This window comes from Aythya ferina, assembly GCF_964211825.1.
Source record: "Aythya ferina genome assembly, chromosome: 16".
NCBI lineage: Eukaryota > Metazoa > Chordata > Aves > Anseriformes > Anatidae > Aythya > Aythya ferina.
In genome coordinates, this window is record NC_140315.1 from 6,334,741 (window position 1) to 6,359,752 (window position 25,012).

At 37.4% G+C, this 25,012-nt stretch overlaps 2 protein-coding genes across 2 annotated transcripts; one reads left to right on the forward strand and one right to left on the reverse strand.

Annotated features, from left to right (window-relative positions):
• On the reverse strand, nt 1-24,866 carry RTF2 (replication termination factor 2). The gene is made up of 9 exons (XM_084538283.1): nt 24,668-24,866; nt 23,814-23,908; nt 23,619-23,712; nt 23,247-23,386; nt 22,390-22,468; nt 6,797-6,910; nt 4,349-4,403; nt 4,173-4,265; nt 1-1,498 (listed from the first exon to the last, which is right to left on the reverse strand). The coding sequence occupies exons 1-9, from the start codon at nt 24,734-24,736 to the stop codon at nt 1,311-1,313; spliced, it is 927 nt and encodes a 308-aa protein (XP_084394409.1). The 5' UTR covers nt 24,737-24,866; the 3' UTR covers nt 1-1,310.
• On the forward strand, nt 6,927-17,842 carry LOC311445798 (beta-1,3-galactosyl-O-glycosyl-glycoprotein beta-1,6-N-acetylglucosaminyltransferase 7-like). Its single transcript, XM_084538281.1, has 4 exons — nt 6,927-11,161; nt 14,659-15,855; nt 16,337-16,432; nt 17,251-17,842. Exons 2-4 carry the CDS (start codon nt 14,880-14,882, stop codon nt 17,475-17,477), a joined length of 1,299 nt encoding a protein of 432 aa, XP_084394407.1. The 5' UTR covers nt 6,927-11,161; nt 14,659-14,879; the 3' UTR covers nt 17,478-17,842.
• Nucleotides 24,867-25,012: the final 146 nt, after the last annotated feature.

Genomic DNA, 25,012 nt, shown 5'->3' on the forward strand with positions numbered 1-25,012 from the left:
TTATGGTCATACGACAAGAGCAAGTTTTATTTATATCAAAGTCACAGGAATAAAAAGCACAGATACAAAAGCAAAACTCAGTGAAGTACTATAATGCTGTATTTTCCTGTAACCAGCAGTTAACAGTCAAATAGTCGTTTGTGGTGGAGAATTTTGTCAGAAAATAAAATAATGTGTACTACAGATGTTCTCAAAGTCACACGTTTCTGTTGCCCACAAAGTGAAAGAGAAATGTTCTCAAAGAGCAACTTCAGCCTTGAAGGGTTCCCTCCATCAGCTACCACCGGGTTTCTGATTTGCATGGCACATACCATATTTTCTCCCTAAAAATCCAGCTAAGATCTGTCCATTTCTATTCTTTTACTAGGCATGCTTTTCTCTCTCCCTGTATAAATATTCATATTTTCAAGTAAGCTGCTGAATTTAATTCAGCCCAGAAAGGCAAATTCCTCCTCACAGATGACACAGAACCTTACTGTTTCAGCAGATGAGTAAGAAAACACACTTTTGTTCCACTCTATTCTGATCCTCTAACAGAAGAATCAAAGCTCAGATATACTGATACTTCTAGCTTTACAAACACCACCACTAAGAAACCTCCCAAGCCTTTTTGGAAAACCAAAAACTCATTATTACAGGCTCACCTTTATATCTAATGATTAACTATGAAAGTATGTTATTAAAAGCAGATTACAACACATACAATAAGAATATTGTACAGCTACTTTGCTGTTTGTACAAGCATTTGTACAAACATAATGCTTCCATATACACCAACAAAATGTATAGTACTTGAAAGTGCCTACAGGCCCCTTAAGAAACATAACAGTTCCACTGGGAGCAAAGATCGATACTTCAAAAGGAAAGCATTATTGCTTCTTTTACTGTCAGAAAGTCTCAAAAGGCTGAATTTCTGTACCAATACAATGAAAAATTCAAACACATTTGCAGCAGATTTCAACAGACGAGGACAGCAGGCATATCCTCTTATCCTTATTTCTAGTACTGAGACACTGTGACCGGGAACGACAGCATCCAGCTGAGGGAACAAAAAACCAGTTGTGTAAATAATCCATCATTTTAGAATGAGGTCTGCTGATACAACATGGACTCTGGTAATCTATTTCTTATTTAACAAAAGTTGCAACTAACACAAGTTCATTAGCTATTCATAAGTTTATAAACTACTTGCGAACTGAGTAATTCCAGATAACATCAGATTACAACAACTGTTCTGTATTAGAGTTGTACAGAAAAAGCCTTAGGGAAGGAAAGCAGTAATGAACATTAGGATCAGGCTCATCATTGTTTCAGAAACAGTATGCTGTGTGAGTAACCCAATTGGAACACTCTTCCTTTGAACGTTTTGCTGAGCTGTGTGATGTAAAAATAGATTTGTATGCCTCAGATTTCTCCTCGCTGTCTGCGATGGATCTCTTCGTGGTAGTAGAAGCCGCCTTATTGACTTTTCCTGGGACAGCTGAACTTCCATTATCTCCTAGAGAAAAAGGAATAGAGTCAAACATACATTTTTCCAATTGTGAGCTGTTATTAAGGCTGTTTTTTTTTTTTTTTAAGTTATGCGTACAGACATGGAGTATATACTTTTTTTCATGGCTATCACAAAAATATCCTATAATTGAACTCAATAGCAAGCATATCCTTAGCTTACAAAATTTATGCTCAAAATGCATTTACAAACCTTGAAGAGAATAATTCCTTCCTACTTGTGCAAACCCTTGCACTGTAATTCAGTACTGACAACATTTATTCCTCCAGATGAAAAATGGCTCTGAACTCTAATCTTAAGAAACATTAAAGTATTCCATCACCCTGAAGTACTGTTTGAAAATTAGCTATCAAATGGCAAAAGCCAAACTTGTGACATACTATCCCCAGGGAATCTGCTCTCTTTATTCTGTGCAAAGTCATTCATGACCAACAACTTCACCTACATTTTTTTTTTTTTTTTTTTTTTTTAAATATCTGGGATAGGAAAGTGTCCATCCCTCCACTTCTCACACCATTTCTCTCAGTGTTATATCTAGTGTTACAAAAAAAGAACTCTTTCTTAATGACTACTCAGCCTTCTCTGAAGTAGGAGGACAGTGTTTTAAAAGCATGTGTCAAATCTCTCGTGCAAAGAAATGAACACAGAAAGGTCTGCAGAAACTCTACATATTTAGTATAATTTAGGCACAACTGCATGTAAATAATTAGCATGGAGCCTGTCTGAAAATGCACTTATCCAATTTCTGCATGTAGTCATAGGAATTTTATGTGCAATCTTAAGCATCATATATCAGACCCTTTTTGTATTTGGAGAATGCTGCTTTTAATGCCACTAATAGTTGTCTGGAAAGAATTACTAAACACTGGATTTGAAAGACTGAATACATATGCTGGAAGTCCAGAAACCTTAGGGTGCCATGTTCACAAATTAATTCCTATGCTACTGGCATTCCTCACCCCATGTTTTTTCTTCATTTTCCCTCTCTCCTCTTATTCCCCTACTGGTCAATGTAACTGCTGTCAGAAACAAACCAATGACCTGCCATTTCAAAAGGCATATTTTTCTCCTTTATGTTATTGGAAAAGAAAAATACATCGTGTTATTAGAATTACTAAGTTCCTCAACAACTTAAAGCAATTATAATCACAAACGAAACACGTCTAAAAGCTTAGCCCTTATAAAAACAGAAAGTGGCAGGTTAGACATTTCTAATGGAAATTCTCTCAGCTTATCACATAGAATAATTAAACAATGAAGTGTAGATAAATTTAGATTCTTCAAACAAATGATTCTGACTTTTCCTGTGGCTGTAATATACACAGTTTAATACTTCACCTTAAAACCTCAGACAGCCTTTAAACACACACCCATTCTTATATTTCTGTATTAACACATCAGTATGAATTGGAGACATTAAATAGAATAATATATATTACCTAAAGAGAGTCACCAAAGGACAGGCAATTTTATTCATACCTTCATAACTACTGTAGATACACCAGTACATCCTGAAGTTATATTTCAATGCTCCCAGTGAAGCATAGCAAATTAATAGCTAAAACGGAGGACTAAAATTCATCAGCTTGGGACTTTTTAATAAACTTCACTGAAATAAATCACCATAGAAGACTTTTTGACTGCTTGAACTTCAGGATAACTACTAATTCTCCTCACACTATCTCTTCCAAAAAAAAAAAAAAAAAAAAAAAAAAAAAAAAAAAAAGATACACCAAACCCTTGACTATATAACTGTGTGAATAAGAATCTCTCATCATATTTGTTTAAGTCGGTTTCCACCAACTTAAAGCACGGCAACATTGGAATGACATAAACAAGCAAATCTGCCTTGTTTTCATGGCAAAAAATGCAGAAATGCAGTATAGTTAACAGCGTATATTATTGTCGTTAGTTATCACAGCACTTGCCAGTTTTGTAGATTTGGCAGATGGTACAGCAAAACTCCATTTTAAGAAAAAGTTGACTACAGTTTCTGTTGAACAAGGAACTTTGTTAAACTTCAAGAGGAAGCTTCCTACTCCAGCTTGAAAAGACAGCCTTTAGGATATATGTTCAAAACACTAGGTTCTTTGAAAAAAGAACAACATCATGGCTCATTCGAAGACCGGAGTTGACCTTTTATTACCAAGAAAGAAAATAAATTAAGATAGGCTGTGAAGAAATTTGTATTCTCAGTTCTCCCTGTTCTGCCTTTCAAAGTAGTATGGGGCAGCTAACGAATACACTAGGACTAGTGATGTGGTTAAAATAACAGATTTTTTTTTTAAATGAGAGGGACTAAATTAAATTATTTTAAAAATTGTTTATCTTCTCTAATTTTTAACTGATAGTGTGTAATCAGTTTCAGAATGAAGTTCTATAAATCAGTAAAGAAAAAGCCCAAAGAAAATTCCTTCCGTTCACTCAAACCTGGGCTCACATGTACAAGAGACTACACTTAAACACACGCATTTGGAAAAGCTCTAGCTTAAGAAATTCTTCATGCAAACTGAGTGCAATAACCTACTGGTCAGAAAAGAAGTGACCAGGTAGCTTCTGAAAACTCTGGTACAAAAATACAAAGAAGGATCTCTCCTGCAATATTTTTCTAAGCAGAACTGTTCACTTTTTTCAACATTTAGTTCAAAGCATTATCACCAACCTGAACTTTTGGTGAAGATGATCTGCCTCTTTTCCCCAGAACTGGAACTGATACAATCCTTTCTATTCTTGACTTTTGAAGGACCTGGAGCTTCTATGAATTAAAAAAAATAAATGAAATCATCAACCTATTTCACAACTCCTAAGAGTAAACATAATTAATAGCTGTGACATTACCTTCGGTGGTATCTTGCTGAGAAGCTGTTTCTGCTGACTTACATTTCTTTGATTTCTGAAACAACACAAATAGAAATCTAATGATTTACTGAAGAATATGCAATTCCTAATTTGCATTTGATAGACACACAACAAGAACAGTGGAACTGTTCCCAACATAATTTTTCAATATTTTCATATTTTCAAAAAACTTCAAACCATATTTTCAATACTATTTCTATAGGGGAAAAATAATAATATCGGAAACCTTAAAGGAACCTTGAATAAAGACATAGAGGCCAAAATTCAACCGTCTAGATCTGATATTTTGGTTTGTATACTTTGCAGGGGAAGGAGGTATAATCATTAAGGTAATTCAAAACTGAACTCACATGGCAGGATAATAAACTGAAGGACTTTAAACAGGACACAGCTAACCATAATCAGTACAGACATTTTTCAATATAAAATTCAGAGTAATCCCACATCTTATATCTACTTCTTTTTATTTAGTTAATAAAAAAAATCCCTTCTGGGTAACTTTCAGTAAGTGGGCTCTTTGATGCAAATTGCTTGGGAAGCAAAGGTGTGAAGAGCTAACCCATTTTTTTTAAAAGCATCTGTGGACCAGATTTTCCTAGTTAATTCATAATTGTCAAGATTAAAAAAAACACCACAAGGAAAAAAAAAAAAAAAACAAAACACAAAACCAAACAGCAGCAACAGCAAGAGTTTCATTACTGGCTTTGATTATATAAAATGTCAAACTGAAAAAGAAAGATATATTAAAACAGCTGTTGGCAGCGTTATCAAAAAAGCTGACTCCATATACACTCAGAATGGGGTACATATTTCAAAGAAGTTATACAACCCCCAAAAAAACAAATTCCTTTCAATATGTTGTAAGAATTAGGAGAACCCATGCTGTCAAGAATACAATTAATGCTTGGGGAAAAAAAAAAAAACAAAACAAAACTATACCACATGCTGCTGCAAAACTTAGCCAGAAGGTGGTGGCAGAGCGTAACTATTCCAAAAGCAGACTTGGCTCTCCTGTCCTCCTCCACTGTACACAAAAATATTCTTTTCAAGGTGCTTCAGATTTTGTTATTACGAATGGATTTAAAATGAGTTACCTCCCAGTATATGTTATCTGAATTATGAGATGTTTGTCAATATATGCTATACATGAGTGTATACTATACATATTTCAGCATGGGCACATATGACACACTTAAACTTGAATTATTATTATTATTTTTTAGTACTAGTGCTAGCTGCATCTTCCTTATGATTTGTCTTATGGGTATAAAGAAAAGTAGATTATGGTTTTTGTTCCAACTACAGTTGGTACACTCAGACTGCTCCCCTAGATAGCAGGAACCGAGTAACAGCAGTGCATACAGGCTCTAAGCCAGTAACTGTTCACTGACACCAGAGCTGGAGCTCACAGATCTCAGGTTATAACCAGTGGAGCCAATGACAGCAGAGAAGAGCAGAATCACTATTCTAGCTGCAAAAATTCATCTGGCAACAGGGCAAGGAAGTGTTGTGAAACTCATCAGTAACTGAGGACAAAACGCAAGAGGCCTGCTGAGAGATCTGCAAATACTGCACCAGCCTGTGATGCACGTCTCTTCTAAAACAGAAATACTGGCACACTCAAATGCCCACACAGTGCTCAAGACCAAAGCATAATTTTTTGTCTGCTGCCAAGAGCAACTGTGCTGACACCGTAAGAGAGAGAACTGCTCAGTACACCTTGGTGGTACTTCTCTTGTGTAGAAGTTAAGGCTAGCATCAGCTTCCAGTCTATTTGAACCAAAGCTACAGGTGCTTCACTTACAAAAAGAGACACCTTCCTAATGAAAATTGAGTGCAAATGACCGCTTTTGGGAACGATTGCGCATCTGTTGGGATCTATAATACTTTATCCTCAACTGTCTTTAAAGTCCTTTTAAAACCGTGCTTTTAACCCATGCCCGGGCTAACCCAGGCCCATGCCCTGTGGTGCTGTACTGGCACATGTGAGTGACTCCAATGAAAAGGAATTACATGCTTGCTGGTAACTAAACTAGCATTCAGTCCAACAGAATCTAGGAAAACGTTTGTATGCCATCTAATCTTAGATGCAGACAAAATCAAGCGCAGAAATAAGGGTCAAGTGATTAACATCTCCGTAAAGTCTTGGCTGCTGGAAGCATCAGGCAATGATGATTCACACTCTCAAGATTCCCCTAAACACGTATCACTTAATTCCATGATTTTCTGAGCACCACGCAGTGTCTGCTAGTTAAAAGAGTTTCAGTAGACACAATTTCAAATTGCTGTTAACAGAATATGCACACAGAATCTCATGAGTTTTACATCTTCCAGTGGGTATAAAGATCAGGAGACCAAGCTATGTGGTCTGATCAAAATTTGCATTATAGAGAATAACTTATTTTAAGCAATATATAAAAATATTACCTTTTCTAATTTACTTTTGAGCTTTCTTTCCTCCATTCTTTTCTTCAACACTTCCACATCTTCTTTATTACCATTAAGGATAATCACATCTTCCTCTTGAAAGGGAACACCACACTTTAAAAAAAAGACGACAAAAATCACAGTTTCTTCAGGATCTTTATGCTGGTGAACCTTTGTTAGAATTAACAGTTCTGTGTTTACCATTTCCAAAGTGTTCCCTAACTCTTCCCTTTACCACTGTGTCTTTTCTGATATTTCTTCTCTTCTAACACAGTCTGAAACAGCTTTTCACTTAAAACATCAAAGGGAAAATCTCCATAGTTTTTACTACTGAGCAAAATAATACTGACTGACAGCATCCCTCTTCATCAAAAGGAAGATGAATATTCATCTTCACTGTGAATCATGAACTGGTGATAACCACATTTAAAAGCAGCTCCCATGTCAATTTGTACAGGAAATTCTAAAATAATTTTTGAAGTATTAAAATATTTTGTTCTTCAAAGCTGTCTTTTTTTTTTTTTTTTTTTTTTTTAATTTATGAATGCATTTGATTAAGATCAAAGTATTATGACACAATGCTCTAAGATGTCTTTCAACTTACTTATAGTCACACAACCAATAACGCCTGAGCAGCAGTTCCTTTATACTGACCAGGAACAGCACCAGAGAACGTTTCTCCCCAGCAGCTACAACAGGAAAACTTTTTTATTTTATTTTAAATGATTATGGAGATAAAAAGGGGGGTCATGAAAGTGGCATTATTCATTAACCTTGCCTGGCCATCTCACCGTCCTTTACCTGATTTATTGAACACTATCAAGTTTTACATTTTCAAAGTGTACTTATTAATTTAGCTGTATGTGATCTGCTTCATGTAATTTCACATTTATTTTCTGATTGAGTATACAGATGTTTCACTGCACAATTTTTAATCATCTAGTAAATCCAGGACATCGAATATGATGTTTTACTGTTTTAGGATCTCATTTTTTTATTTTTTATAAGTTCTTTTGGTAAATCCAGAACCTTTCTCCTTGTCTGCAAGATTAGTTTATAATTCTGTCTCTGCTGCTACTCTTATGTTTTCTGAACAAAGGATTAGAAAGGTTATTCAGGCATTTGTAGCAGGGATTGTAGTACTGTACATACCTCCTTTCATTTGTTTAACTACAGTATACTCAAGTGATGAACAATAAAAAAAATTAATCTGAGTACAAGTGTTCAGAATGACAACAAAGGAGAATATTCATGTAAGTCAGGCGCAATAGTAAGTCTCACACAGGAAATGGGTGAGTAGCTCACATTTTTCCATAGTTACTCAATAAGCTACCGCTAGAAATACCAGCTCAGTATGACCTCAGACACTGGTGAGAGAGAAGTCTAGATAAGCAAGACAGACCATTAATCTTTCTACTAAAGTGAAAATGACTGGAGCTGTACTGAGTCTAAAGAAGCCCTACACATACATTCCCAGTCGGATGTTTTCTGAATACAGCCTGAAAGACAGCACCCACCTACACGCTACTGGTTTGAAAAGTAATTTCTGCAATATTTTAAAGCATAACCTATTAATACAAAAATATGAGGCTATTTCCTGCAAGTAAAAGTTTACGTAAAAAGACTCCAATCTGAATAAATGTTGCATTTAAAAAAAAAAAAAAGCAAAGAAATACAGGGTTCTCATCTGGAAAACACAGGTGGAACTGTTCTAAAATGAAAAATATTTACAATAAATGGGGAAAAGACTGTGTCCTGTTTTCATACACTGAAACAGATAACTTCTTGCCATGACAACAACCAGATTGTATTACAGAGACCAAACTGTTCCAAACACACTTTAAGTACAGCAAGTTACATGCGTAGAACCAACTCCACCTTCCCAGGTTTCACTTACTCCAGTAGATACTATTTGTTGTTTGGATGTGCATCACATTTTTTTTAATTGTCATCATTGGTCGATGCAAAGTTTTAATTTTTTTTTTTGGGGCTATCTTTTCATATAAAAAATAAAAGGACTTTATCCCAACAATCTGAAACGCTGAGATAAAAAACAGAAAGAAATTTCAGTTTTGCAAACTCAGGAAGGTTGTTCCTTCCACCTAAGGTGTTCTGTGGCAGATATTTGTCTTACGATATCACAAGGTCCCCTTTGCTGTACCTTGTTTATACTGGGATTTAAAATACATATGAAGGTGCCTAGTGTAGTTCCTTAACGTCTTTGCAGCACCTTGAACAGGAGACATTCACAGATGAGACTGAATTTGTGCACTATTCTGGAGTGGACAAAAGCATTAGAACAGCAGCTTGTAGATGTGAATGTGAGATTCAAAGGTTAATTGAAGGTTGGGATAAGGCAGGGATGTTAGCTGAAGGACATGCTGGATAAACTGCATAGTCTTTGTCTAAATGTCCTTTCAGGATCCAATTATAAAAAACATTCATAACTGTTTATACTAAAATGGTTTAACATGCTTGCAACAAGGATTTATTTAAAGGGTCTGCAAGTAATAATAATTTCTTCAAAATCTTTTATTCACTTATTTATGTACTCTACATACTCTACATGTTCACACACCAGCTTAACAAAAAAAATGCACCCCAAAGACTTTAAATCATTAGAACAATAAAGGTATTAAGAGTTGTCAGAAGATGAATAAAAAAAAGCTGTATTTAAAAAAAAACAAACAAACAACAACACACCAGTAACAGTCAGACTACTTTTTAGAATAATGAAGACCTTTTAATTTGCAAGTGTTTTCTTTGGTTTCGTTTTCAGTAGTAACGGAATCTTAATTCAAGATCATTTCTTGCAACACGTTTCAGCTACAGAAGACATTTGTACCTTGCTTCTTGCTGTAAGCTACTTTCATTTTTTTGTGTGTGTGTGTGTAAAGCATCTAACATGTAGTTCCATCCCAGACTACTCCAGTCATCTTTGCCTGTTACGCAATTGCATTATGTTTCCACAGCTAGATATTTACATCAATGTTACAGTTCAATATCCTATGGAGACCTGAAACCCCCTTCCCAAACTATAAACACCAAGTTCATTCCTGCAGCCCTCCTAAATACAACCCCTAGGAGGAAGGCAAAAGGACATGAACAGTTTTCCAAAAGAAATTCTCACCCACATAGGGGCTATGTCACCGCATCCTGACCGCCCCTCTTGAGGTAGGATTGAGACCTATTTAGAAACCAGCCTGAGCAGACATCCTACTCAGCCATGGACCAAATCAGTATTCATTTACCAGCTATGTAAGCTGACGCATTAACAGTTAGAGAAGACAATAATCTTTAACTAAAAACACGGAGTGGGAGAGGGCGTTTTCCAGCAGCTCGTTCCCTAGGAGGCCAGTAGGGCATGAGCAGCTGAACACCACCTCTGGCACTTGTCCGAGGGGCCGAGGAGAGTGGCAATGGGGAAAAGAGATGGGGAAAAGGTAACTCGGGAAGAGTGGAAGAAGCCTCCTTCATACTAAGTCAGTGATCATGAACTTCACTCAGAAATTGTAGCATCTGCTACAAAAACAGTGTCCAAGCTGAAGCCTCTGTTCACAGAGCTGCCCTTAAAGGCTGTACCTGCAGCTGTGCCTTAGTTTACTTCCAGGTTTTCTCCCTATTTATTTCTGAGTAATACACTATTTTAATCTGTAAGTATCCAAAATATGCCAGCCTTCTTATTTCTAGAGCCCCAAAGCTTTGTAATTCCAGTAAACTTATTTTTTTCGCTTAAGACTCCACCCCCCAAAAAATCTCAGTAAAAGCGGTAATGCAGTGACCGCTCAGGAGGAACACATCTCATTCAGTATCTTTAAGCTTCAGACCCTAGAAGTGACCAGGTACAATTCTTTCCTATACTTGTGTGCTGCAAATCGGAAAGTTTCAGCAGGCAAACAGTTAAGAACCGGGGGGGGAGGAGGAGGAGGAGGAGAGAAAGGCGAGTTTCCCCTGCAGTTCTCATCGCCCAGCACCGAGGTTAGAGCCTGTGGTAAAGCTATGCAATTCACAACCACCAGCAATGTACTCCACGGATCTGAAAGCCGGCTTTCAGTCCTTTAAAGGCTGTCTCCGAACAGTGGCAACAGAAATTTGGAAAAGCTCAAGTTTTCTCTCATTATAGAGAAGCTGAGGACATTTCTTCCGAGGCTAACCAGCATTACTGCAGAATAAATATGCTAAGCATTGCGGGAAGCCAGATGAAGCCTTAAATGAAAACATGCACGTTAATGTTTAACCCCTTTTCACTTATGTTGAGACTTCCACACGAGCAACAGAATGAAGAATGTTGTCTGAATTTTGCTGAAGGACAATGGGACTATTTATTTTTATTATGTTGCCTTCTCCTGGATAATTCTGGGCAAGGTAAGACTAAATAATTTAGATTTTAGGACTTTGGGTTTTTGCTTTTTCTTTATTAAAGCACAGAATATTGTAATTTTTATAAAGTGCCATATCTGCATTTCAGAAAGACCACTTCACTTTAACAAAATACTCAAATCTGCAGTAAAGCTTTCTTTAAATTTTGTTAGAGATGTACAAGAAGGTCATTGCTGCACGTATTGTTTGTATCAATAAACTCAGAATTTAACAAGTATTTATAAAAAATGGTCCAACCAAATTAGTACCTTACAACCATATAACGTAACAGTTTAAATAGCTATCACAGTGTTTGTTTTAGATTGTTACAAGATCAAACATTCTGAAAAAAATATAACAAAATAGGAAAAAATTAAGGATAAGAAGGTACACCTCCATAAATCTGTTTATATTTATCAGCAAACACTGATGCAATATGTTTAAGTGAGAACAGTTTTAGATTTATAAGATAGTTAACTGGGATGTATGAATAAGTTTTTCTTTTACGTGACACAAAGGCAGCCTCAGCACACTCACCTGGCCTTAATGAAAAAAAGGTAGAATCCATTGAAAGTGCTGATTTTAACATTAAACTTTTAGAGGACTGAATTAGTATTCACTTGCTTATGAAATGTCTACACTAAGGCCTGCATGAATAATCTTTCACCTTTCAGACAAAAAAAGGCATAAAAAGATTTGGAAATACAGGAGCTAATGCCTTTTGCCCATTTAATTAGTACAAGACAAAGTATTCCTAAACCATTTGTTTCATTGGATTATTGCCATACAAACTAAATTTTATCTAACCATTAATATTAACCAGTACAAAGAGTACGGACAGAATAGGAAAATTTGACATGCAATGATGCAGTCCAAAATCTTATGGCAGGAAGGAACAATGAACTATAAAACAATTCATTACTAACTATGAAATACACTGCAAGTTGTAATGGGGTTTTTATAAACTGAGATGATATTTTACAGGCCTATTTTCAGGTACAAGCATACTTCCATTTTTCTCTACAGTTGACATTTAATTGAGATGGATTAAGATGACAATTTTCCGTTAGGTAATACCCATAAAAGCAGCCACAAAGATGCGTGAAAATCCCTACAGTGTGCTATTTTTTTTGAAGAATGCCAAGCACTGCTAAAGATTAAGACAACTTCATACTCCAGATTTAGAAAACCTATCCATGTAAGGTCGGATTTCAGAGATGTTTTGATAACAATAAACACCTATAGGGGCACTCTAGCATGATAAAATTAACGTAAGGCAAGACAGTTTGGCTTGTGCCTGGACAGTGGATCTTAACAGAAAGATCCCTTGCTCTTCAAGGGCAGGAGTGAGTATGGTAGCAGAGTCCTTGACAGCAGGTAACAGAATAGAGGTTAGATGAATCTCGTCAGTTACAAATTTCCAACACAATGGGACCAAGAGCTACAGTTTCAGCTCTAGACCTGCTAAAACACTAGCAGAAAGCCAATGCTGGCATTCTGTGAACATATCCTGAGGTTGAGTGACGTCAAATTCTGCTCTCTTAGGCAAGGCTTCATCATTTGGTCAACCCCCAGAAACATTTTTACTGTTATGAAAGGTATTGTTTCCTCTTACCTGACACCGGATTGTTTGTGTACATTTATGCTGCTATAGTAATTCAATAGGAAGAATTCAGAGTAAATACTTAACAAGCTGAAACATCCCTGGTAGCTATTATTTGATGGGTAATAAAAACGTAAGTGTACAAAACAAACTGGTTATAGCTTGGTTCCCTTGGGAACTAACTTTTGCAACCCATCCACAAAATCGTGTTCAATTAAAACAACCAAACAAGCAACCAAACACCATGAAGCGCGTACTGGTCATATACAGACAGATGCTCTCTTTTCTAAGCAAATACGAAGTCCCAAAGATTTCTTTAACTGCTCTATGTCTCCAGTGTAACTTTTATGTGCAGAGTGGTCTTTCCACGTGCTGGATCACAGAGATCTCATCATGTTCCCTAATTCAGAGCAACCTCAATGCCCCCCCCCCATCATTTTCTAAGAATAAAACATTTTTTCTGGCTCCAGGTCCATAAAAAACAGTGTTTCCTAACAAACACTCCCTCTCCCTAGCTTCTGCTATTGGGCACATAATGGCTCTTACGCAAATCTATTCTTGGCTCTGGTAGTCAGCTGGTAGCAGGCTACAGCACTGGCATATTTCATTTTTACTGGAAAAATTCTGGCTTCTACCTTTTAATGGCATTCTTGTTCTCCTCCTTTCTGCACAATATTAAAAGATTGATGTGGACTTGATTTGCTTAAGTTTTTCACGCAAACGGCCGAAAGACAATCAAGCTTGTTTACACAGTAAATGTATCCCTCAGGAGCTGATGAAAAAAAATCTTCTGGGACCTGACTTCCTAATGTTTTTCTTTGGCCTATGCATTCAATGCAGGCTGAGGAGCACTGTTGACAGAACATTGAAACAAAATGGATGAATCCTCCACTTAACACACAAAGTCACTTTCTGAAATGCTAAGTGCAAAAGAGGCATTCTTTCAGCATGAAATTCAGTGCATACCAGTAAGGATAACAAGATAAATACATTCCTTCCCAACAGCCTAATAGATATCAAAATTTTAGTGTTTTACGGGATCTGTACTCTTGCTTAAAATCCTGTATTTTTAATGCTTTTAAAATTCTGTTTCTTTCCAACTTTGACTCCAATGACCTCTATTTTTGAGCTTCTAAGACTGCCATATACTGGTTTTTCATTTTAATAAGTCCACTGATTTTCTAACAAATACCTAGATCCTTCTAACCACAACAGTGGTCACAAAGAAACTACAAAACTATGCTTGTTCTTACATAATAGCAAATATGTTGCGATGCTGACAGCTGCAAAACATAGAATACTTAGAGGTGAAAATAACAGAAAGCATTAAAAACAAATTCACTGAATAAGGTACAGGAGCATATGAATTTTCTTTAAAAGACATAAAATATTTCTTAACTATTAAGCTTAATGACAGCTGATGGACTCTTCCTCCCCTCCCTGGAACATTCTCTAGGTAGCTCTGTACCAAATGTTTCAAGGACAAAACTTCACGTAATAGCTGTGGGATTTGGGACTGCTGCACTATCATGCTTCGGACATTTCAACAAGAGAGGTATAAGTAAGAAAAAGAAAAACTCCTATGTCAACAGCAATGTAAATTACAGTTATCTATGAATGCTAATGGAGGCAGGAGCATACTTTATCTCAGGATACGTACACATGCTAAAAATAAGGGATGACTGTTGTCCACATGTGCTGTTTTCCAAAGCACTAATGCAAAGATGTGTGTGTGTGGGGGGGGGGAAGGTCCAAAATGAGTTAGAAAGAAACATTTGCTGACTTTATAAGGATAAGGAATGACGCATTTTGTAGAATGCATTTTCATCTTCCCCTTTTGTTTATTTAATAAATTTTTTGCTGACTTAATTCACTGAATTAAATTCTGTTCCTCCAACAGAAGCTAAGGTTTCCCAGGCCTTAAGGAAATCTCGTCAATGGCTGAGATTACACGCTGTCCCATACAGAGCTTGCCCACCGTTCCTGTGGGGGGGACTGGACTTCGACCAACCTACTGCACTGCTCACCTGCTGGAGCACACGTTGCTTCAAAGTAGGATCAACTTCTCGCTTATGAGCTAGACCCTCACACGATCTGAAGACAGTCTCCGGATAATAAAAGATGAACCCACTTGATGCAACAAAATCAGGATTTTTAGCATGCATTGCAGTCTGTACCTTCATCTACACCTTCATCTACCTAAAGGATACACTTCTCGAAGATCCAAATGAACAGAAATTTAGTGGAAATACAGCAGAGTGTGGTTTTTACCCAGATGAACTTTGTTCAGCTCTTTTTATGGGGAAAACTGCTGCTTTTAAAATTGGAAACGTTTGCCAGAATACCTACCAACCTGAAACATTCAACTGCATTCAGACTCCATGCAACTGCTCCACGGTCTTGAAGAATCTACACTTTATAACAAGACCACTGTCAGCTGAAGAAGGAAGCTTCTCACTGGCATACATTATCACAATTCACAAGGAGTTGGAAATGTTTGTAAAGCTACTAAGAGCTATTTATATGCCTCAGAATATTTACTGCATACATGTCGATGAAAAATCATCAGAGGATTATAAAGCTGCTGTACAAAATATTGTTAATTGCTTTGAAAATATTTTTATTTCCTCAAAAAGAGAAAATGTTGTTTATGCCGGATTTTCAAGATTACAAGCTGATATTAATTGCATGAGAGATCTAGTTCAATCCAAAATTCAGTGGAATTACGTTATTAATCTGTGTGGCCAAGATTATCCCATTAAAACAAACAAAGACATTATCAAATACATCAAAAGTAAATGGAATGGTAAAAATATGACTCCTGGGGTAGTCCAACCCCTTCATATGAAACACAGAACACAGTTTAGTTACAGAGAATACGTGCGTTCTGGAACGTCATACGTGTATCCAACCAAGAACATAAAATCTAAACCTCCGTATAATTTGACTATATATTTTGGTAGTGCCTATTACATTCTCACTAAAGAATTTGTGGAGTTTACACTGACTGATGCACGTGCAAAAGACTTGCTTGAATGGTCAAGAGACACATACAGTCCGGACGAACACTACTGGGTCACACTGAATCGTTTAAATGGTAAGATTTATGCAATTTTTACTGTGGATAACTCCTGCACCAATACTGCAGGGTCTATGAAACAGAGAGCTAGTGAGCTCCATTTTGGGGCTTAATGCCACCTTGCTCGAATTGTGTTGCATAAATATGGTAATTTCTTCAGTCCTGGTGCTGTTCCTTCAAACCCCATCTCCTGATGGTAAAATGAAGCCTAACTCCAGGAAGTACTACTTATGCTGTAGTAGACCATTAGCTACAAGGCTACAAAAATGTTGATTAAAAAAGTAATTTTTTAAACTACATAAAAGCTTATGCTCTCACAAAAAAAAAAAAAAAAAAAAAAAGAATAAATGAAACAGAGAACAAAATAATTTTCTTATGATGTAAGTAACTGTAAATAAATACTTGACAAGGCTATGCTTAAAAAGTCTACAGCAGTGAAAATTATCCCTCTTAGTAGAAATAAGTAGAAAGGAATCTCATCAGAACATTGTTTTTAAAGATGCTCCAGGTGCTACACCAAATGCAGACTGGGAAGGAAACATACGAGCCATTAAATGGAAAGATCAAGAAGGCACCACACACAAGGGCTGCAAAGGTAATGTGAAATGTGAACTAGAATTTGATTCACTGACTAGCATTCATTGCACATTACGTATTACGTGTTAAGCTAGCTATTAAATGTGTCTCACTAGCCATATATATTTTATTTTGGAAGTGTGGAATAAAAGAGCAATCCATCCTCCTCCACTGTATCTAATTTAAATATGTTCTGACAGATTCTTGCAAAGATTTTCACAGTAACCACATACTGACAACCATTCTTTCAACCTCCAGTTACAATAATTCAATAATTCAAGGGGGGCAACGGCAGGATTGCATCTATTTTATATTTCGGTGGCTAAGGTTTGTAAGCTTTTGTTTATTTGATTGCCTTCTTCTATTACATTTACCAATGCATTAACTTGGCTTATCAGTTTTCAGTGAGAAGTGTGAAGGGATTTACTCGACAAGCACGACTGTCGGATACTCACATCAGCTCTGGGTTAAATCTCCTCATGTGCTGACCACACACACAAAAAAGTTTAAAATACAAAACCATAAAACTCAGCTTAGTAAAACATTGCATGATTAAATAGGCACTCAAAAAGAAATAGGATATGAGAAAAACTTCAGCATGCCCCACTACAAGATACGGTGTGTCATTGAAGCAGTTGGAGATACAAAATCAAGTTTCAAATCTAGTATTAAAAAAAAATCTACTGTTAAAAAACATCTAGTATTAAAACCTAGAGTAATAATGCTCTGTGAGAACTCAAAAGGTAGTTTTTATTAATAACAGCACAGAGTCAAAATATTTTCAGTGATTCAGGTCAGCTTTCTGCTGCTTTCAGATGCTTCTGTTTGTCTTTGCAGGTCATTACATCAGAGACATTTGCGTCTATGGACTGGGGGATTTACAGTGGATTATTGAATCACCTCACTTGTTTGCAAACAAGTTTGAGCCTGCAACATATCCCCTTGTTACGGACTGCCTAGAGAGACGCCACAGACTTAAAGTACTGCACCAGGCAGAAGTCCCAATTGAAGATCACTGGCGTTTTCAGGAAGATAACTACTTCAACATGAAGCTGAACATTTGAGTTAACCAACAGCTAAAAAAATACTCAAAATATTGACAGAACCCATCAAGATTTTTAGCCACAGACTTCACTCACTTGGTGTATTGTGCTTACCCTCATGCTTTAATGCTGTACTACTGTTTCACCAGTGAAATAAGCAGTTTTATATATTACAGTAAAAGAAAGCAACAACTGCTAAGGGATCAGTTTAAAGAAAATGACATATCTAAATCTGCAACTTACAGAACACAAGGGTGACATTCATAATCCTTTACGTGACTTATTCAAGTGGAAAATACATGTTCCCCATGTGTGTCTACAGCTGAAAAAATGGTATGAAAGTAATAAAATGGAAGTAATGACTGAACAAAGGTGAAATATGAAGAACACAAGTTATGTCTGCTGTATGTTTTATGAACTACATCACATTGATTAACAAAGATGACACAAACTGCAGAGCTTGTAGAGAAACAGGTGCCAGCCAGCTTCAGACACAGTCCATTTCACTGTTTTTTCATGGCCATCTGCATCTCTAATTTCATTGTGTAGCATGGCAACACCACTCTTGCACTATTCATGCTTTGCTCCTAATGACGAGGGTGTCTGTAGCAGTAACATTAGCAGGGGTCCTGAAATGCATGTTTACCTCTAAGTCCCTGGTTCTGATTCTCTGCAGGAGCTCATGGCAATGAGACGTGGGAAATCTGAGGCCAGGGAACAATGGAAAAACTGAGTGAAGAGCTTTCAGTCCCAGGGTAGGGAAACAAAACTTCCCTGAATCTTGCAACAGTCTGCGACAAGTGGCGTTAACATCTACCACCATCTAGGACAAAGATCTTATTTTCCAGATCCTTTGCAGACCAAGCGTAGTTCTCACTAGCCTACAGCAAGGAAGTAGATTTTTGAACTCAGCACCAGGAAAACTAACTTAAAGACTGCACATTCTTCTGAAAATTCAAATGAATCAAGAAATGACCCAACAATAGAACACAAAATTTTCTTATTACAAACTTACTCCTAGGTTCTTGGAACTGTAGTGCTCCTTTTCCCACACAATTTTCTTGGAAACAATTTCTTTCAAGTGAACTTTAACCTAGAGGAGGACCATCTGGTCTATATTTATTTACAGAAACTTAAAAAGCTCAACCCTGTACTCAGTCTCATGTAGAACCCATGGCCTATCTTATGGCTAATTATTGATGAAGATTTTTTTTATGGATAGGAAGGAAAAAAGCCATACACCATGCTCACACTGGGCATTTTGAGAGTCCCTCTGAAAGCCATTACTGAAGCTAATGGGTCCCAGACATGTATTAACCATAACAATATTCAGACTGAATTTCTCTCCAAACCACACCCAATCCACTGTAAGGCACTCCCAGTGTTTATCTACTCTGTGTTGCTTTTTAAAACATGGATGTAATGTTCCTCATTACTGTCTTTGGAGACAATCCAGCACCTAGGTTTTTTTACCTTTCATCACCCTCATATGGAACAACTGTTTCACCTCTGAGTTGACTGAAAAGGTGAAATTCAATAGCAAGGCACTTAGTTAAACTGGCTTGGTTTGCAGCAACTGACCAGAAAAATAAGGAAAAAATGTAGATCTCTAAATCCCTCTTAGAAATATAATTTATGTCTTACTTTAGCCATGTTAATCCGGAAAAACATTGAGGAGTGACTCTCCTTTCCTAAAGAAATTAATATTTTAAACACAAAATTCTACGCCTATAAAAACCCTATGCAAAATCTTAAACAAGCCACCCCATTCTCAATTATTGAGAAATATTATTTTACCCATTACTGAGTGATCACAACTTCATTAAATTGTTGAAATGTTTTTTTTACTTCTAACAACAATTAAAAGAGTAAGTTATAAAATTGTGAAAGCTGAAAGCATTCAACATGCATAGACAAGCATTCATTAAAGTCCTGTATGTGCTACTGTGAAACAAGTAGATAGATCACTACTCTTGGATCTCAGCAACCAATGTTTACTAACTTTTGGAAACTGTTGATCTAAGAGCATAAATTGTCAATGTGACCGTGTTCTAGGAAACACTACGCTGCATAACATACTGTACACACCTTAACTCTATCTGAAAGATGTATGCATAATTTCTGCTTTAAAAAGCTGAAGGCACACGTTCAATAGCTCTGTATCTAAGTTAAACATTTGATTAAGTGTTCTATATGGCATAAGCTTTAATAGTTAAGGTATTATTTCAAGTGTGCATTGAAATCTGTTGAACCTGGAATCACCTCCAAAAGAAGCTGTAAAGACATGCAAGAGATTACACTTCAAAAAGCTGGTTAAGAAACAGGTTTGTAGGATGATCATCAGCCAGAAATTAATTATACAAAGTACAGGAAATATTATAATAAGGAATTCGTGCTTCTCCCCTGCCTCCTGCCCCCTTCATACGGGGGGAGCTTCATGAAACTCTGAAGCTGGTCATCCCTTTTGGTTATGCCAGACCCGTGGAATTTTCAACACTGAGTGATATGAGAGCTCCTTCTCACTGCTGCTCTTTATCCTAATCATTCAATTACATTTAGCCTCAACAGAACGTACACACTGGTACCGGTCTTGCTCAAGAAACCATCAAATACAAACACAGTGATTGGAAACTATATGGCTTGGTCTTTTAATTTTAGTGCTCTGACAAAGAATCAAAACCAATAGTAGGTGGATAGTTCCAATTTAGAAGTGTATATTTTAAATTGGTGTTTTTTACATCACATAAAACCCTTCCTGAAGAACTGCAGGCAGGAAGGAGGCAGCAGAGAACTGCTATTATTCAGGATTTCCTCCTACAGAATACTCATAACCAGCAAACTCCAGTATCTTAAACAAAGCTGTTTCCCTTCCTGCCTACTGGGAGTCCTATCCTGCACATTTGAGCCTACAACTTCCTACTGATTAAGTTTTCTCAACTTGTTCTACAAAACCTCAACAATACGGCCCAGACAAAATATGTCTCTGTAAAAAGGTACTACAAGTTATTTGCATTCACAAGTTACTATTTTTTTTAACCCTTTTCAGCCTAAGTAGTTAAAATCTTCAAAATTTGTCCCAAATACTTCAGCACAGCATTTTGTGATAAGTATCTTTATAGCATGTAAATATGTTAATTATCTAATTCAGTTTATCTAGTTTAAAGCAAATGAGTAGGAAGATGAGGACTGCAGAATTACCGTTCAGGCTGTCGGATATCTGTATTCTTTGGCGAATGTTTTTACTGCATCATTAATGCATCTGTTTGGTAGAGTCCTCTGGGGAACTGTTGTTTACAAATTAGCAGACCATCAAGATTGCTCTCTAGGCTCATAGGTGAGACTAACGCACAAGAATAGTTTGTTTTGAAAGAGCTTTCTTGAATTTCACAGTAGTGGAGAAAAGAGCTGCTAAACATCTAGACTGACACTTCCCCAGTTTGCATCCATATTAGAAATCTCATCCCCTGGGATGAAATGAAAACAGCATACGTACAACACACAACATTTTTTTTTTTCTTTTTCATTACTTTCATCTCATTTTAGTATATTGCAATATAAAAACAAAGTGTGCTGGGTCAATGAAGCTAGTTAGGGCTATGGATACTAAAACTGTTAGCCACCAGAAAGCATGGCGATCAGTTCCTCATGATCCTTTCAATAAAAGTTACAGTCCCTCTTCCTGATTCCGAGCACAGAATGAGAGCATTACCATCGTGTATCTAAAAATCTACTGAATCACTCTTAATCAAAGGGAAGACTAAAACATCCTCATGGCTGGTTACCATTGCCTTGTTGAATAAAAATCCAGTAACGAAAGGAAGACAGACTAAGCTGTATTATATTCACTTCATTATTTCCAGAAGCATCCTTCTGTATATAGTGAAGTCACATACATGTAAAAACACTTGCACGCAAATAATGAAATTATGATAAATACTTCCTAATTATTAATAAAATTACATAAAACATGTGGGACTAATTTAGTTTTTTATAAGATTACTAGGCTGGCCAAACCATGGAAAAAACATCCGGTTTCTGCATCTACTAATCCCATTACATCCATCTATCAACAACAAACTTAGAAACAGAGAAAAAACACATTAAAAATAAAGCAGCATCTGGCAACAGGAAAGCAGAGCCATTATCTAAAGGGCTATAGCAGCATTCTATAGAACAAAATTAACACTGAATGCAGCAAAATGAGGCTAAAGCTGATTAATTCTATTTCACATCACATACAACACCGTACTGAGAAAGTATTTGGTTCACAGGTCTTGTTTATTGTAAGTACACGGTACAGCTTATCAAATATCAGGGTATTTGGTGAAAAATAACTGTGGCAAGTGTCACCACAAATCAAATGCAAATAAAAGTAGTGATATGAAGATGAGAGCATTTGCAACATGAATCATTGCCTTCATCTCCAAAGAGACCTTCATAAGGAGATCACTCCACTATTGTGAAAATGAAACGCGGCCAGTATTTTCAACAACAATCCATGAAATTGCTGAAAATTATTTTTTTTTTTGCCTCCAAAAAAAGACAATGGCCCTTCAAAATACAGGGATCAAAACGTAATTTGGAAATGTAATCATTTTAAACAAATATAGCAGACACTGATAAATACAAACCAGACAAAGAAATAACCCTCTTTTAAACAAACTATAACCAAATATTTGAAAAATGATGTTTTGAAAGTAATTATTGCAACACCAAACTGTTTTTGAGAGCAAAAACATTCATTTTGACAACTACGTAAAGACTTATTTCAGGCCACCATAAAACAGAACTTATACACATTTCAATGTGCATATTCTGATTAAAAAGCCGCCTTACAATAGTGGATGTGAACATAATTGTTCATATATATCTACATCTATCTCTGCGGGTTACGTGTAAACCCATTGCTACTAAAGTTGAAGGAAAAACTCACCTTGTGACAAACTTCTGTTTTAATCTCTTTGAGAGCACGTTCCGAGAACACACAGCCACAGTTCCTCAAGAAGCAAAACCTTTAAACAAAGGCATAAGATCACTTTTAAAAAACCCTGTGCGTCTGAAGCATGTACCTGCAGTGCCAAATTAACACAAAACAAATACTGCAAACAGCTGGTAGGACACAGCTAACTTTCTCTTTATATATGCTTGCAGCTAAACAAGGTATCTGCACATTTTGGATGTGTGAATTAATACGTACCTAATGTAAGTAGTGATGGAAAAATACAGGCTAATCGTTCACTGAACAAAGAAATACTTTGAAACTATCAAGCTGTGAACCAAACCTCTCTCATCTATCAGGTTTAATATGTACAGAAAAAGAAATTTGTAATTTGCCTAAACCACAATGCAAAGGAAAATCCTTCTTCAGCAACATAAAAAATAGATGCTAGCACAGGATTTTAATAGACATACACCTCCCCTTCATTCTTATCCTAGCACAGGGCAAAGTGGAATTCCTTGTTGCAATTTATCCCACTGCAAAAGGTCTCAGTTGACCTTCCTCCACTTGCCCATGTCAGTCTCCCACGGTTTAGCCCCAGACAACTTTAAGTCACTTTTTTGCTGCAAACATTGCTCTCTACTCCTTTATTACAGACATAATTTGATTTAGGAAACAGGTAACAATTCATCTTTCCTCTTAAACATGGGATGAATGAAGGACACGTGGTCCCCACAAAGGCTCAAGTGTGTACATGAGTTGCAATGCTACTGATTTAAAACTTTTAACCCGCTGCATATTTAACATAGTACTTACTTTTATAATCTACAAACAGTAACTAAAATACTGACCTATGCCTTCCATTCATTTCCAGTCCCACCACAGGGCATATAAAGCGTGCTGACTGGATGTCATCGTACGTGTCACCTTTCTTGCTTTCTTTATCACCACTCCAAGCTGGATTATCTGCAAGGTTTAGTTCTGTTACGTTCTGAAAGATGAATAAAAATAAAATAAATAAAATAATAAAAATAATAAAAATAAAAAGCCTTAGGCTTTTTACAGCTGACTTTTGAGCCACAGCAACATGTCCAGAGATGTTTTTCATTGAGGGTTGCTATTTTTAACGATTTTAATATACAGTGAGAAGACAAACCAACTGAACTTTTGCAGCACATTTTAAATTTTGTGGCACGCTTCGGCGTTAAACACAACCTTTTTACCTTAATGCTCTTGATATGTGAGGCAGCTTCCACAGGCGTTTTATCAGCTGACTTGTCCAACAAAAATTCAATGACAGCATCTTTGTTATACAACCTGTAACATAAAATTTTCAGTAATAACGTTTGATGCTCAAAATATTCTTTTATTTACAAATTAGTACCTTTCAATATAGAAATCTGTATAGAAAGTCGTACCTGCCTAGCTCACAGGCTACAATCGGTCGACAAAGCTTCTCTTGACTCAGAGTGCAGTAGTACCACCTTGCCACCAATTCAGCAGTTTTGTCAACCTGAATGAAAACATATCCATGATTTTAAAATATCTTTTCTATTCACAAATTATTTAAATATCAATTCAAACAACACTTGAAATATTTATCAAATCCCCATGCACCTTACCAAACCCGCATCTTTACATTTAAAGCTACCCCATAAAATAACAAAAACTTGTGGTGAAAGTTCATAATTAGTTTTTAGCTACTGAGCTCATTTCTGCATCTTGGGAGCTACTTTTTCAGTCAGTTTTCTTCCATTTTGTCACCTGCGCTTAACCACTGCCCTCAGCACTGTCACTATCTCTCCACACCTTACCCACCGCCCTTTTCTCCCTAATCCTGGATCTCACCCCTCCCACCTCACCAGCTCGAGCTAACTACCGGGGCCATTCCTATAACGAGAGAAAAGCAACAACTGTATCAGGGGACGTCAGCTGTAAAAACAAACTCCAGAATCTCACTTTAAAACGCGGGTTTTGTGGCAAATTCGGCCATAAAAGGCAGGCTGATATTCAAAGCGACTTTGACCGACACACGGAGCAGTATGACCACACCGGAGAGGGAACGGAAGCGTTTTTATTAACTTTTTCCCATTTACTTGTTTATTTTTCCGCCCCTTCCCGTACCCCTCTCCCCGCCTCCCCCCCCCACTCCCACCAGTGACCCCCCCCCCGCACGCCCCGCACCCTGCGGCTCCCCGAGGCAGAGGCAGAGCCCGAGCCGCTCCGAACGCCCCCCGGGGCCCTCCCCGAGCCCTCCCCACCCCGCCCGGACCTTCTGGGCCTTGGGGGGCCCCTTGACCAGCTCGTGCCGCTTGGGGATGGTGCCGCCATCGCACCCCATCGCCCCGCCGCGCTTCCGGGTTCTTCTCCCTTCTCCCCACACGCGACGCGCTTCCGGCGGCGGGAAGCACTTCCGGCGCGCGCGGAGAGGGGCGCGGCAGCCACCGGCCGCTTGGGGGCGTGGTTTATTGAAAAGGAGGGCGTGGCTACTCGGGAGGGGGCGGGGCCACCCGAGAGAGCCCATCTGGAGGCCGTCGGAAGCTACCACAGCGCCCAGCGGGGGGGCGCCCCAACCGCGGTTGCCTTCACTCCCCCTCTTAGCGCAGCAGCAACTGTC